At 29.9% G+C, this 16,211-nt stretch overlaps 1 protein-coding gene across 4 annotated transcripts in view; it reads right to left on the reverse strand.

The window, feature by feature from the left end:
* Positions 1–15,995, reverse strand: part of LOC126775777 (uncharacterized) — a 61,461-nt gene extending 45,466 nt beyond the window's left edge. Inside the window, exons 1-2 of one of the 4 annotated variants that reach the window (XM_050497901.1) lie at positions 15,811–15,995; positions 12,837–13,130 (exon numbers count right to left, since the gene is read on the reverse strand). In XM_050497901.1, coding sequence (XP_050353858.1) covers positions 12,837–12,907 — 71 coding nt within the window. In that variant the 5' untranslated portion in view covers positions 12,908–13,130; positions 15,811–15,995. Of the gene's footprint in view, positions 1–5,306; positions 5,533–12,836; positions 13,131–15,810 lie in introns of those variants that run through there. The other 3 variants (XM_050497876.1, XM_050497869.1, XM_050497884.1) reach the window with 3 other exon arrangements.
* Positions 15,996–16,211: the final 216 nt, after the last annotated feature.

Here is a 16,211-nt window from a genome sequence, read left to right on the forward strand (position 1 = left end):
TATAAACATTTTACATTTAATAAATAATTATAACAACCTGATAATTGTAGCTAGTGATCGATAACATAGCATTAGCAGTTATTTAATAGGCACAACTAAACGAAGCTTAGAAACCAGTACCAAGAGATCAAGGACGAATATCGCCCACAGTACATCTGTAATTATGCCTACCAGTTACTCGATTTCATGTCAGTTAACTCATAATTGGCCTAATTGGTTTCCTTTAATAATATAACGACCGCTTCTGTACATGGCCTATTTCTTACTTACTAACGACATTATATATAAAGAACACATAAATATTTCTTAATAGTATCATTAGTAGCAACTAGCATTTATCTATATTAATATTTAAAGTATGTATGGAATGTTTCGATTGTACTTTCTAATTTCATGGACTACCTATCCGATTTAAACAAATCTTTTTGCGTTAGAAAGTCCTTTTTATTAAGAAAGGCTATGCTCTTATAACCATAGGGAACGGAACAGTAATCATAAACGTCAACCAATATGACAAACTGTATAACAGAGATAACACAAATTTAACTCGGGTGAAACCGAGGGCACATCTTGTAACTTTTTAAATACAATATCAACTGCGTACCTATATTAATAAAATATAATAGTTTAACGATTTGAATGATACAACGAAACGAACAGGGGAAAATTGAGGCGAAAAGAGGCGTGTCCTATATTTCTCACGACAATAATATTTAACTGGTTTATCAATCACAGAGCGGCGGATGCTCCGCGGTGTCGGTGGCCGACGCGTCCGTGGGCGGAGGGTCCCAGTTTCACCGCTGAATGCAGATAATATAAACATTGAAACCACTGATAAATCTTAGCACTGAAGTCATGTATATATTATGACGTAATCAAAACAAAATTAACGTATAAGATCTTAATTTACATTAAAATTGTAGTGCCTGTGTTGTGTGAGATCTAATAATAAATTAATTTCTAAATATAACATGGCTATTTACAGGTTACTAATATTAAAACAAAAAATATTTTAATTTTTGTATGAACCGTAACAATCTCCCAAAATCGGTAAAATTACAAGTATTAATAAAATGATTGTTTTATACGGTGTTTTCTATTGTATTGTTAAGTTTATTTAAATGAGACTATCAAAAGTTGTCACTGCATATTTGGTTATTGTTTTTAGATATATAGTACCTTTATAAAAATATCTTTATACTTGCAAAAAATGCGTTTTCTCAGAAAAAACACCTATATAGATAAAAAAGAAAATCTTATCTGAACATAAAATTTGAGTCAAATCGTTGTTTCTGAGATATGCGATATAAATTTATTTATACATATATACAAAAATTGCTTATTTGATAGCATAAGATAGATAATATTATTGAAAACAAAAGGTTTTTGGGACTTTTCGTAATTCCCCGAAATATGATCAAAAGCATTGTTTTGCTTTCAATAATATAGTTAGGTTTTAGAATTTTTAATAATATACTTCATGTCTACAACAAACATACAAAATTCAACGCGGGTAAAACCGCGTGAACACACCGGGTATAGAATAAGAGTCTTGTCTTGTCTTGTCTTGATATGCAAAACTATGGAAAAAACTTTTTATCAATGTTTTCTCGGAACTTTTATCTAGATCCAGCCGCATCTCGTGATTATATAAAAGTATTGAACGAGAATATGGTAATCGAAGTCGTCCATGTACTTACATAACAGAGATATATTTGTTTCAATTGGCATATAGAAAATATGAATTAAGTAAACCTAAGTGCAAATTAATTTATAGCAGTTAATTCAAGAATCATTTCAGTTTTACTTGGTGATAGATCTTTGAGCAAACCCTGACTGGGTAGGTATCACCCACTCGTCACATATTCTATTAATATTAAGTTCCTATTTGAAGGGAGTGAGAGGTAGTGTAACTATAGGCACAAGGGAAATAACATCTTAATTGTGGCGTATTGGCGATGTAAGGAATTGTTAATATATCCTGTGCGTGCAAAAATTCTATTAAAAAAAAAAAAAGAAAACATCAAACAATAAAATATGCGCGCCAGATTAACGTATCAAGGATTCTTAATAATATGGAGAAGTGACAACTACTATACGAAGGTTTCTTAAGACACACTACACATAATATTATATACAGAATTTATAAATCTTGAAATAGTTTGGAATTGTAAATTAGATGTTAATGGTGTGCCCTAATATATACATTTTCGTTTTAATTTAGCATTGACGCATATTTAACCCAGCATAGTCATATCGTTGGCAGTATAATATTTGGCACAAGGACATTATTTATTTTGAGAAGAATCATTACTAAAATCAAAACAAAAAAAAAACTGTTTATAAAAATAAAATATTTGTCGATAATAAAAAGTTTATTTTTAATTGCTTCAAGTAACAAGTCCACGACAAAAAAAACAATTGCTAACGGTAACATTGACTGGTCATGCAAGTAACATAAGATCATCGCCGTTAAAAAACCGTTGGCTAAATAACCCGAGCAAGTTTAAAAGTGCGTAGTCTCAAGGTATACGATAATTTGAGACCTATTCACAAAAGATTGCGATAACTCATATGTCTGTTAGAGAATAATAGGTAGAGGTCAACGGTTTAGATGTATCGATTGTACTCTCATCTCGAACGAGTTCAAGACATCCTGGCACCAGTGTCCTCGCTAGAGATATACGTATCCTGTTGAAGACATGATGGTAACGGTCGTTTACTATTGTATGTTTTGTGTGAACACGTCAACTAAACTTTTAAATAAATATTAATTTTTTATTATACGTTCTTTGAAATAGCTTTTAATATCCCCAAAACGAATACTCCAAATTATATTAAAACAGGATTTTTAAATGTAAAGTGAAAAACTTAAACTTACGTTACTTTTCATTTTTTTTTTGTAGAAGAAAGCGAAAGATGAAATCAATGTGATGGCATTGTTGAGATTTATAAAAAAAATTAAGTCAGCCATAAACAGCCATAATAGCCCTAAACAATGTAGTAAAGCATTTAATGCTTATTATATAACTGACTACATATATCAAAGGAAATACGAGACATAAAAATTCTATATATAATTTTGACATTTTAAAAAATTGCTGATGATTTTTTGTTATTTTTAATTTGAATTTGATTAGATTGAATCTAGAAGTGCTATGTATACTTGTAATTGACATGCATATTAGATATACTATTATTGTTTTATAAATTATTTTTTTCAATGCTTAATATGTATGTTGTAAGTGTGCTATTACAAATAAATAAATAAATATACTTACATGTATGTAGTTAATTATGTATCTATGTATTATCATAACGGGAATATTTCTTACAAAACGGATTATAGAGACTTGCTTAAAATAATTTAAAAATATTACTTTTAAAAATAAAAAATAACGTCAACATCTAAATAGAAACCTATTACATAACGAATATATAATAACAAAAATAATTAGATATAACTATTTCGAATTCAGAATTAATTTTACCTACTGACCTCTTGTCGACCCCGGAAATAACTAAGAATTTATTGTACACCAACATTTGAAGAATTTATTGTATTCCAACAATAACAAATGTCTTATATTAACCAAACAAGTTAAGAATGTGACATTGCTTGTTGACGTCCTGGTAGTTTTAATTAAAAGGTATCATTCATTTGATTTTAATCTCTCAAACTTAACTAATATATGGATTAGGTATTTTATAATCATAATATCGTGAATGAGCGTTCTTGAACTTTATTAAGAACTTAGTTAATAAATTAATAGCTTTTTTTGTTATTTTAACGATTTTAATATTTCTCTTTCATATTAGAGGCTTATAAAATCAATTGGACTATTTCATTTTTAACCTTGTCCGATTTAGTGAATTGTGACAGTATTAATACATATCTTAAACATATGGCATAAATTAAAACGACACTTCGTACTTCTGTACGAGAATTTAATTGATTTAAAAATAATGCTAATATTGAGATATGTGTAAAGATAAAATCATCTGAAAAAAATATTTTTCTTTTCTTACATGTTTATTTTGTTTAAAAAATGACTTTGTTTTTTTTGAATAATTTCTTTTTCAAATAAAATTTTTCATTTGTGAAAAAAGAGTAATTAAATTCAGATCTGGAGCCAGAAAGTTGAAAATGTGTATTGTGCACTCCCGTGCCTCGGAAAGCACGTAAAGCCGTTGGTCCTGCGCCTGATCTCTTTCCGGTCGTGTCGGATTGCCGCCCCATCGGATTATAAGCATTTGTGCACTATACGCACACACTTGTGCACTATAATATCTCCTGCGTAGTTGGCTAATCTCTCTTGAGATTGGCCGCCGTGGCCGAAATCGTTCTGGAGGACATTATTATTATTATTTTATATCAGAACAACTGCACGATATTGTAGTATACATGTCCCATAACGATATAATTCTATTGAAATCATTTTGATTGTCAGTTTGTACTTATAATACCTCGGGTTTATTTTTCAAACAAACGAGTTAAAATAAATAATGGAGGGAGATACTGCAAACAACCTTGAATCTTTCAACATTAGTATAACCGCTGTAATGTGTAAAAAACAATTTTGATCGTAAAAGTGATACATGAACTCATAATGTATATTGTTTGCTATTTCTATATATATATATATAGAAATAGCAAACAATATATATAACAATATATATAGCAATATATATATATATATATATATAAAGAAGCAGTTAATGGGAAGCACATATCAATTTTTAAAACTGTACAAACGATGTAACCAAAAGATATGACCGTACTTGAACCTTTAAAATGCTAGAAATCCTCGAAATATACTTATATAATATTTATTTTGCTGTCATCGGAAAATTTCTGCTTCGTTGCCAGGTAACGTAATTCACAGCGGATACTATTAATTCATCTTCTCTCTCTAATCAATCTATGAATAATACGAATATGTAAATCGAAAAAATTTAAATCGCAACAAACAAATACTGAACACAGACTTGTTTTAATTCTAAATAATACAGTTTAATACTACATCTTTTATGTTTTCTATATATATATATATGTATACCTATTTGATGTATTTTGCAATAACGACACGATTGCAAAGGAATTTATAGGAAACTAGGCTATGAATAATATAATAAATGTTATTTAACCGTAGAGGAATCTAATGAGTTAAAATGATTTAATAACAACAGGAATTTTATAAAAAATATCCGTTGACTATCTTACTTGTAGACTTACATTACGTCCTTAAAATGTCAAATATATAGCACGACACGATTTTATGATTTACATATCCCTCGATACTAACGTTCGGAGACGACAAGGGTTCACGATAACCACGCGTATCAGTATAACTTGAATTTTAGTCACCTGTTTACAATTCAATGGCAACCTTCCATTGCTAACACCATGATCGTATAGTTCACACAACGTCACTGTAAATAAACGGACGTGGTTGTTAAATTAGCATTTCTATTATTACTGTTAGGCGGACTGTACCACGCTGCGGCGGCGGTCGCGCAGCACTGATGACTGACGAACGATAGCGCGTGCCCGACCCTATACCTCCTACCTCGACATCTCTGACGAAACGGAGAAACGCTACATTATCGTTTGTTCTAAACCGAATTACTTACAGAAATTGTGAATTCATTCACGACAAGACAACTTGGTACGAGGCGCACAATATTGGCTTGACACTGATAACAGGTACATAATATACCTTCTCGTTTCACTCGTAAGTACACAGATGTACATATGACGGGTAAACAAACGCGTACAAATTAAAGTAGCGTGGAGGGGGGGCCGTATGTTATATTTACAACTGATCTCGGCTTTACATTGAGAATATAATAATAATATATTTCGAAGCATTATACAGAATTGTATTAAAATAAGAGAGACGCAAAGGCAACTACATAACTCCGGTCACGTACAATTCGGAGGAGGTTCAGCATAGTTTTAAATTAGTATTACTAAGAAGGCAGGTTTATTCCAATAAATGTCAAAGACCTTATATACGGTGATAGGAAAGGTCTTAAACGCGCCTGCACATAATAAACGATTAAATATCTAAATACAACTATTTTAATCATTACATAATGGTAAGAGAAAAAATTAAATACTTTTATTTTGACTTATTTATGTATTTTTTTATTGAACAATTAAATTTATATGTGTTAGTTGATTTTAAATTTATAATAATTATAGCATTAATATATATAGTATTAATAAATATAATAATAATTAATATAATAATAAAATTGTAATAATAAATATAATAGTAATTAATTTTAAAATTAATGGTTTACGGGCTGCCTAGCGATGTACAAGTCGCAGGTTTGATTTTGACCACTTGGGCTATTGACTCCTAACACAAGCTTTACTCTTACTTGGAATGTATAAATATGATTATTAGTAATTATAAATAGTATTATAAACCTTAAAAAGGTAATTGCTAATATCATTTAAAAAAAACAATGATACCATGTTAATATAAAAAGGGGTATTTTTTAAGAGTATTAAATTAATGAAATATGTATAGTATTTACTTAAACAATTTGGAATTTAATTTAATTGCTATTTTTGATTTCAAAGACGTCCAGGTATAAATAACACTTTTTATATTGTTTTTTTAAACAATTGTAAATCATCACTATATGTCCAATACCAAACAATCTAATGAATCGTCTTAATGACTTGCGCTGATATAATAATATACTGTAATATAAATCACGCCTCGAGACACAGAAAGATAATGCGCATTCATCGTCCAGGTCGCTCAATACATCGCGTGAGGCAAGTTTTCGACTTGGAACAATGACCAAAATAAAGTTGATTGCGGGGAGCTCGCTGCGATATTTTGGCAAGTCGGTCTGTGCGAGTCGCGGGCGCCCGATGATGGCATCGCCGTGGAGGATCGTGACGTCACCGCGCATTTTCCAAACGTGGCCGCCAGACGAAAATAGTCCCCGCCCCACCACAGGCCCCTTACACCGTCACCGACAAAATTAGCGAGCGGAGCCGGCCCGAAGCGGACAGCCTTCGTAGTCAGATGTTTGACAACCATCCACTTGCATGTTCGATACTTTTTAGTTTAGATTTAGCCCTGAACATTGGCAAAAACCTTAGCTATTTACTACCGTATTTAAAAAATATATAAAAATCAATACAAAACTATATAACACGAAAGCGGACTTTAGTCTCGAAATGCTGAGCAGTGACCAGTGACCTACGCTCCTATTTAAAACCATTTTTTTTTTCATAAAATTTAATAATTTATTCATATCGCATGTGTATACAGTAACAGTACAGTACAGTAACAGCCTGTAAATGTCCCACTGCTGGGCTAAGGCCTCCTCTCCCTTTTTTGAGGAGAAGGTTTGGAGCTTATTCCACCACGCTGCTCCAGTGCGGGTTGGTAGAATACACATGTGGCAGAATTTCGATGAAATTAGACACATGCAGGTTTCCTCACGATGTTTTCCTTCACCGAAAAGCACGAGATGAATTATAAACAGAAATTAAGCACATGTAAATTCAGAGGTGCTCGCCCGGGTTTGAACCCACGTTCATCGGTTAAGATTCACGCGTTCTTACCACTGGGCCATCTCGACTTCGCATGTGTATAAAATTCAAAATAAGATGAAAGCTATTAAAATAGTTTTGTTTACACATTTTGTAATTATTGAAAATTTAGCAGCAGGATATATAAATTTTGTGTTAGCCAAGTTTCTTGTAGGTTTTTCTCAAAAATTAACTACGTTTCGAACAAATTTATTAATTGACATTAAATTAAATTTATTAATTCAAAAGTACTTGCAAAAACCACTTTGAATAAAATTTATTTTGAATTTAATTTATATTTTGTTTAGACTTGTAATATTAAGTAAATCATATCACGTTTATTTTTGTAAGAGTAAATTAAACTAATTTACTTATTTTAATTTTTTTATTTATCGAGCACAATCACTGAAATAAATCGTACACAAATACAATTTTTAGTCATTCGATTGTTATAACGTAAGATTTTTTTTGTTCTAAATATCATTGATTTCATCATAAGTCATCACCATTTTTACCAATACAATATTAAAGGAAAAGAGATTTTAAGTTGAGAAATCTGACTATGAATTTTCGATCTTCAATTCGCTGGCTGCGAGCTGAACAGTAAAATATCTATAATAATAATATATATATATATGCGAAAGTAACTGTGTCTGCTGTAACGCTTTCACGGCTAACACACTGAAGCGATTTTGATAACATTTTAGTATGAACAAATCGTGAATCTTAAGAAAAGACATTGTCTATTTTTTACCTAATGCTCTTTATCAGCTTTAGTGTTAAAAACAAAATTCGAACAGCAACCTTTACCAATTAAATTTTCATCCTGTAAATTGTATATTTTACTGAAATATGTTAGTGTACATAATATTAATATTATTAAATCAGTTAGTTCTAGTTTCATTTACATTATTTGTCGAAATATGCTCGACCTAGGAACATTCTAGGAAGATTGTAGTTCCTATTATTATCGTATAGGGAACGCAATTAAATCACATCGTCAACTAAACATTCCCTGTCGATCATCCGTCGGTAAGTAAACTGGAACTGATTCTTTATATACAATACTATATGTCTTTACATTGGGTACAGTAGGAGGATAGCGCTGTGAACGGGTTGCAAGATTTTTTTTAACAAAAATATAAAAACTCATTTAATTCACATTTCTAGAAGGGCAGTTATTGTTATATTAATTTAACTAAAATGTTTTTTTTATATTAATGTTTCTCAACTAAACTATACTTGCAAAGACAATTTTCTATTCAATCGCGTCAATACATTTTCTATTTTAATCGGAACTTCATCAGAGATGCATCTGCCGTGAACACGAGATAATTGACTTGTCAAAAATAGAGTAGCATAGAATACGCATAGCCACGTATAGCATACGTTTTTACTAAAAACCATTTGACCGCAGAAATGACAAATAAATCTTGATTCTAATCGTAATTAGTATGTTAATAATAATAATTAATAAGTTCCCCGTCATCGTGTATAAGTGTAAGAATTTATTTTAATAACTCAGGTGCACTTATTTCGTATCCGAATACATTTATATTCATAGTAGGAATGTTAATGAAATAAACGGTAACGGTAATAAAACGGTAATCTTGGCATTGTATCATAAAGCACATAAGAGTCGTTAATTGTATTGCCAACTATCCTTCATACCAAAACACAGGAATGCATGGCGACGGTATTTAGACGGTAGCGAAACCACTAAAGAATTAAAGTATAGAATAATTCATAGTAGTGGTATTAATAACTTCTAAATAATAGATTCATTCATTTAGATTTAGAATAAGCTCCAAACCTTCTCCTCAAAATGAGGAGAGGAGGCCTTTAGCCCAGCAGTGGGACATTCACAGGCTGTTTCGGATTTCGGAAATAATAGATGTTACTTTGTAGAAGAATGAAGTCCTCTTTATGGCTTTTAAAAAATTTAAAACCTATCATTCAATTTCAACAACAAAACAAGAAGTCATGAAAAAGCATAAAGAGGAAGAACTGCAATACAGTAAATGTTTTTTTTTATTGAATAGGTAGGCAGACGAGCATATGGGCCACCTGATGGTAAGTGGTCACCAACGCCCATAGACAATAGCATTGTAAGAATGTTGTCCACCTTACATCACCAATGCGCCACCAACCTTGGGAACTAAGATTTCATGTTCCTTGTGCCTGTAATTACACTGGCTCACTCATCCTTAAAACCGGAACACAACAATACCAAGGGTGGTACCTACCCAGAGAAGCTTACACAAAGCCCTACCACCAGTAAAAATGCATCCACCACTCTCATATCATACCACCAGTGCATCCAATTGATTGAAAATTTTTAATTATAAACGTCAGTATAATCATAATTCATCATCATCATTACTTTTTACCAAATCAATTAGAAAGTGAAGAGGCAAAAAACAAAAGAAATCTTGAGTTGAGAACTAACTACATAAAGAAAATATCGAAAGAAATAACTTCAATGCAGTAAATTGTGGATTTAATGCACTTATGTGTACCTTGTTTACACCCATTAAAATATTAACTACCAAGAGAAAATATTATCATACACTATCAGTGTGATTTCATTATCAATGATTTATTTCTTGTTTTGTTTTTCTTCAAATAAAAAGGCAGCTATGGAAGTTTTTACTCGCCAACAACAAAGGTAGCCGTGGAGCTAATGTATCAATTAAAACTATTTTGGCCTTTCATTAGTTGATTATGAAGTATAATAATTAGTTTGTTTTTTTAATGGTTGTTTAATTAAAAGCGCAAAAAGCGAATCGAAACGTCAAAACGATCACTCACGATGAAATGTAATCGGCCTTGACTCCTGACGGCTCACACCAGATGCTACTTTCCGGAAGTCCATATTTGTCGACGACAAAAACTTGATTTAAACAACTCAGACGATGCCGAATGACCGTTAACTATATCTATATCGAACTATAAACTACTGATATTTCATACTTAATTCGATAAATAATATTCATTGTAGTTTTAATATTCATATGCACGAATGAAGAATTGCTTTGTATATGTCAATATATTTATATTAAATATTCTTAATATCGACTAGTATTCTTAGTTTAAATTCGTTTTTATATCAACAATTTCATAGACTAACACTTTATCATTGCGACAACTAAAACGAGGACAAATAATACATATAGCGCTAGGCCCAGATAAGATAACGTATTTGTAAGCAGTTTGCATTTCAGTGCGTTTTACAATATTCAGCGTTCACGAAAGCGTCTTGCACGACCATTCATTGCTGAAAACGCGTGCGACATTCAATCGGTTCCGAGAAATCCGTCCGTGTTTCCTGGAAGCGCTACTATTGGCGCACACACGTTCAAATCGTGTACGTACAGCACACCGTCGCCCACGGCCCTGATAACACACAGCCGTGACGAGACGTATCGGTACTCTCATTAACGAACTCATATTGCGTGCCCGGCTCGGTTTACATGTAATCAAACAATTGCTGTACAGAAGTTATGATGATACAGTCAAAGAAACGACTAGAGGAATTGAGCAAAGATTAAATCGCGTTTACGCACTACACACTGTCTTATTGCTGTCTATTACTGACAAGATTACCGCCAATTTTATTGTCGACATCATTTTTAAATAGTATAGCATTGTGAGGCGGTTTTATATCTCAAAAATGTTATGATAATTATTATTGACAATTCGAAATTTAAGAATGAGTTAATTACCATGCATCTCTTAAAGCTCATTAATTTAACTTTTTTGTAAAGCGTAATTTATTTTATTTCTTACCATTCCAGAAACTTCTTCACCACCGATGTCATGAACAAGAACGTTAAAATGAATCGACATAATTATATATAAATACCACTTTAATTTTATTTCGACCGGTATCTGAATTATGTTTGTATATGAACATAATTAATTATAGACTAATTACGCAATAAATTGTAAAATCATATCACAATCTATATAACAACAAAATTCCGAATTTAAATGATCCATTGATATTGAAATTAATAATAATAATATCCTGGGACATTTTTCACACACGGCCATCTGATCCCAAATTAAGCTTGTACAAAGCTTGTGCTATGGAAACCAGACAACTGATATACTACATATACTACTTTTTTTTTGTAAATACATACTTATATAGATAATTACACCCAGACTCAGGACAAACATTCATGTTCATGCACACAAATGTCTGTCCTGGGTGGGAATCGAACCCACAACCTTCGGCGTGAAAGGCAAGTGTTCTACCAACCACGCCAACCGGCTCGTCAAATTGAATATTATATTAATTACGGATTGGAACATTTAGACCAGAAAATAGAACTAACTATAATTTCTCGAAATGATTATACAATACTATCTAATTTACTTCGTAGTATATGAAACTAATGAATGAAATAAACTATAAGGAGGATAAAAATTTTTTCTACTAAAACTATTACGGAAGTATTCCCATAGGCATTACATTTCTAATGTTTATTCTAATATAATATATAAAAATTTTAATGGATCATTATTTTGTCTAAATATAAAATCTAATTTAAATGATTTAATGATATACCATAGATTTGTATTGTAATTAATAAGTTACATTAAATAAAGAACTAACGATAAATATACCTATGGTATGGACTTTATATATAAATGATACTTAGAAGTGATTACTTAAAAAATGCCGTCTCCCTCTTTCCAATGTCAAGTCAATGTTGATATTCCATAAGAAATAGGTATAAATATGACCATAAATCATTATCTATTTATTTCTTAAATAATATATAAAAAGCAAATATTAAACAATAAATCATAGAAATTGGCGAAGATTATCGTTTATGTACTAAGAACGAATTAATCCTAATTTTGACTTAAATCTTCAACTTTATATGATTTACCTATTAAATGACATTCCTTTTAACACGCAAAAGCAATAAATATATTAATATTAGTTAATTGGGTAGAAAGATACATTAAACATGTTTCTTTATTTAACACGATTAAAACTGCAACCGGTAGTGCCAGTATTTATATAATAAATCTACAATTTGCCATTGATTTATTTCATTGCATTTTGTAATAAAAAAATTGGGGTTAGATAAATTCTTTACAGTTTAATTACTTAAGATTTTTTGATTTGTACTTGTTTTATGAAATTATCACATGCAGTAGTCCCGGGCCCTATTTTTAATATATTTAATGTTATTAATGTAAAACTTTACATATAATATATTAATAAGTCAATAATTTTGATAAGTGGACTCACTTCGTGAGACTGGAGGTAGCTTCGTAGCCCGTGGCGGCGGCGGCCCGGCGCTCCGCAGCCGCGTCCACCATGCCTCTGCATCACCGCGTGCATCACTGACTGATCACCACCACCGCACCTCCACTACCACACTCACACGCACATACATTACATTATAAACAACCCTGCGACTGTCCGATACCTGATCTAAGAACTCGATATTCTTATAAAATGTCAGTTTTCAACACCTTCTAAGGTTTGTAATCGCACAGACTTGCGGTTTTCTGTCATTAGAATAAAGCCACCCGTATGCACCTGTAACAAACAAATACTTATTTAAGCGATGGTTTCAGCTGTAGCATAAATTGTATGACATGTATAAATATTATTACGTTAGGCTTTAAAAGTTTTTAACAGATTAATTTATTGTAGAATGTATATTAACTAGGAATGTTATGTTATCTTAATTAATGTTATTTTTACTCTCAACAAATTAAATTAAAAATGACGTCGGTCTTGGAAATCATTTATAATAATTTAATATAAATTGCACTCGTAACTTATTCATCAATGAACGAGTCCATTTCATGTTTTTTTTGTTTTGTTTTTAAAAAACTTATTAATAATAAAATAAAATTTTAATTATATTACGAGTGTATTATTCATAATATTACAAAATGAACAATATTTTGTTTTCTAAATCATTAGGCATAAAATATAAGAAAATTATAATTTTACAAAAAATATTTTTCGATAGAATAATTATGAAATTTGTTTGTCGCATTTTTTTCAGCTTTAGAGCTCAAAGGTAATGAAATTATAATTCGATCTGCTGCAGAATAATACAAAAACTCTTCGATAGCGTATCTTTTGATTGAATAAACCAATTTAATCCTATTTAAAACCGTTTTACCGCATTCGACGCAGTTTTTAAAGAGAATATCAATCGTCAAGAAATTAAAAATAAAACACACTTGTAATGCTACTTTGTCAAATGTGTGACATAGTTCTCTTAAACAAAAAACCGATTTTGACGCAATTTGCAACATTCGATGAAGGCTATATTTTTTGGTTAACGTAATCAAATATTCTGTATCTGTATTTTAATAAATAGGCCTATTACTTTTTTTTAAGACCAGAACTAACTAACTTAGAACATTAATTTCCACATAGCGCAGCGACTTAAGAAGTAAATTGATAAAATATATTAAATTATAATACACTTTACGATTGGTATACAATATTGTCAAACGTTTTTTTTATTGATTTAATTTTCGATTGAAATATTACAAAAATTATTATCGTATTTTTACCGCATTTTTTTTTTTTATATTTACGAATATTATGATCAAAAATTAATTAATTTAAGTAATTGCTTTAGCAAGTTCTTTCTCTTAGTTCGTTTCTTTTAGTTCTTCTTAACAATTAGTTTTTTATTTTGTCGGGGTTAAAAAAACGGACTATTGATCCTTGATCGGCGTAATTTAAAAACTTAACAAAATACATACATTTGGATAGATGACAGTTTTTATTATTAATATTTTAATCCATTTTATGTATTCTTATTGTTTGCATGAAAATTTTAGAGTATTTAATTTTTGTTTCTTTGTTTGGAAAAATCTTTCTGTCATTGTCCACTCGTGTCCGGTGTAAATGCATGTGTAACCTACCACATCTTAATTATAGATTACTATAAAAAGTACCAATGTTTCTTTACATCTTTTTAATTACAGATCATAATTATTTCTCAAAAATAATTTACAATTTAAATCAGTTTCATCCAACTAATTTAGCAAAAATTGTGCACACATATTTTGTGCTGGTGACAATAAATCTTTTTTTTTAAATAATTTATGTCTGTCTAATTATGCATTTTTAAATTTAAATGATTTTAAGCACTTTTTTACAATAAATAAGTATTTAATAGAGTATTTTAAATAAATTTTGATGATTAATATAATAATTTTACAGACATTTTAATTGAATGGACATTTAAAAAAATGTTATGTACTTTTTAGATATCATTTTAAAATTTACATGAATTTAAATAACCAAATATTTCTTAGTGAATGATAACAAATTTCATATCACATAAATACATACGATTAGTATTTAAATATGTTACAAAATATACTCTATTGTAATAAACTAATATACAATAATGTAAAAAAAAACAACTAATTAAAGTTGTTTGTTACATTTTACCTATTAAAAGTAACAAATTATTTAATGTACATAATATAAAAACAATTATAATATATCTTTAGTTACTATAGTTAAATATACTAATATTGGTTAATTTACATATTTAAAAAAATAAATAAAGTAAGTATTTACACAAATATAAAATATAATAATTATTATACACGAATATATTTTTTATTTCATTGATTAAAATAAAATTCTATAAACTGCACATTAACTTAAAATTGTTTGGTGATTTATAAGATTATAAATTTAAAGTGTAGGGAAATAGAACTCTACTATAGTACCCCACACAAACAAGTTATATCAAATGCAATTTTAATTTAATAGGTATATTATGTACATAAAATAATATAATTATTTTTTAATGTGACCATGATAATAATCCGATACCTACATTAAGTTGCTAACAAAGGCACTATGTGTATAAGGTATATTTAAATATCCTATTAAATTTTTGCAAAAGACTCAAATTATTAAATGAAATGCATTTTAATTTTGTTATTTAGTTACATGTTTATATATTAATCAATAGGTGTATAGGCGAAGTAACCGATTAATTAAAACATTTTGTGTCGGTATTTTTAAATTTTACTAAGTATAATTAAAATATTAGTTTTTTAATTATATGATTAAAATATGTAAGCCGTTTACTACGCACTACGTTATTAACGAAATCTCTGTCTCGGTAATCATGGCAAATGGCAATGATGTTCACAACATAATATTATACTATACCTACAGTATTATGAGATCATCGATACAGCAAATAAATTTAAATATGACTCACCCGTTTATATACTAGCTACAGAAAGACCGTATAGGTTATCATTATCACAGTACATACAACACACACGTCATAGATAGCACACATTACAATATTATTCAAGAGGTCAGACACTTAAATATAATAATTTTATTGTTATAAAGCAAAAACATTCTCTTAAATAAAAGAGATACCTCGAAAGAAAAAAAATATATAAATCTTAACGTTTCATGAGACAGGAATAGAGAGAAACAACAAAAAATATAGTCATGTTCCAATTTCTGTATTGAATTTCTGTAAATCATACCACTGCTGCCATCTATGAACTTCTTAAAGAAACTCTTCAATCCATAGTCGTACATTCCTACCTAACCAGTGTACTAAGTGTACAATTTGGTAAATTTCAGGTTTTTGATAGGTACCAT

This window comes from Nymphalis io, chromosome 2, assembly GCF_905147045.1.
Source record: "Nymphalis io chromosome 2, ilAglIoxx1.1, whole genome shotgun sequence".
Lineage (NCBI taxonomy): Eukaryota > Metazoa > Arthropoda > Insecta > Lepidoptera > Nymphalidae > Nymphalis > Nymphalis io.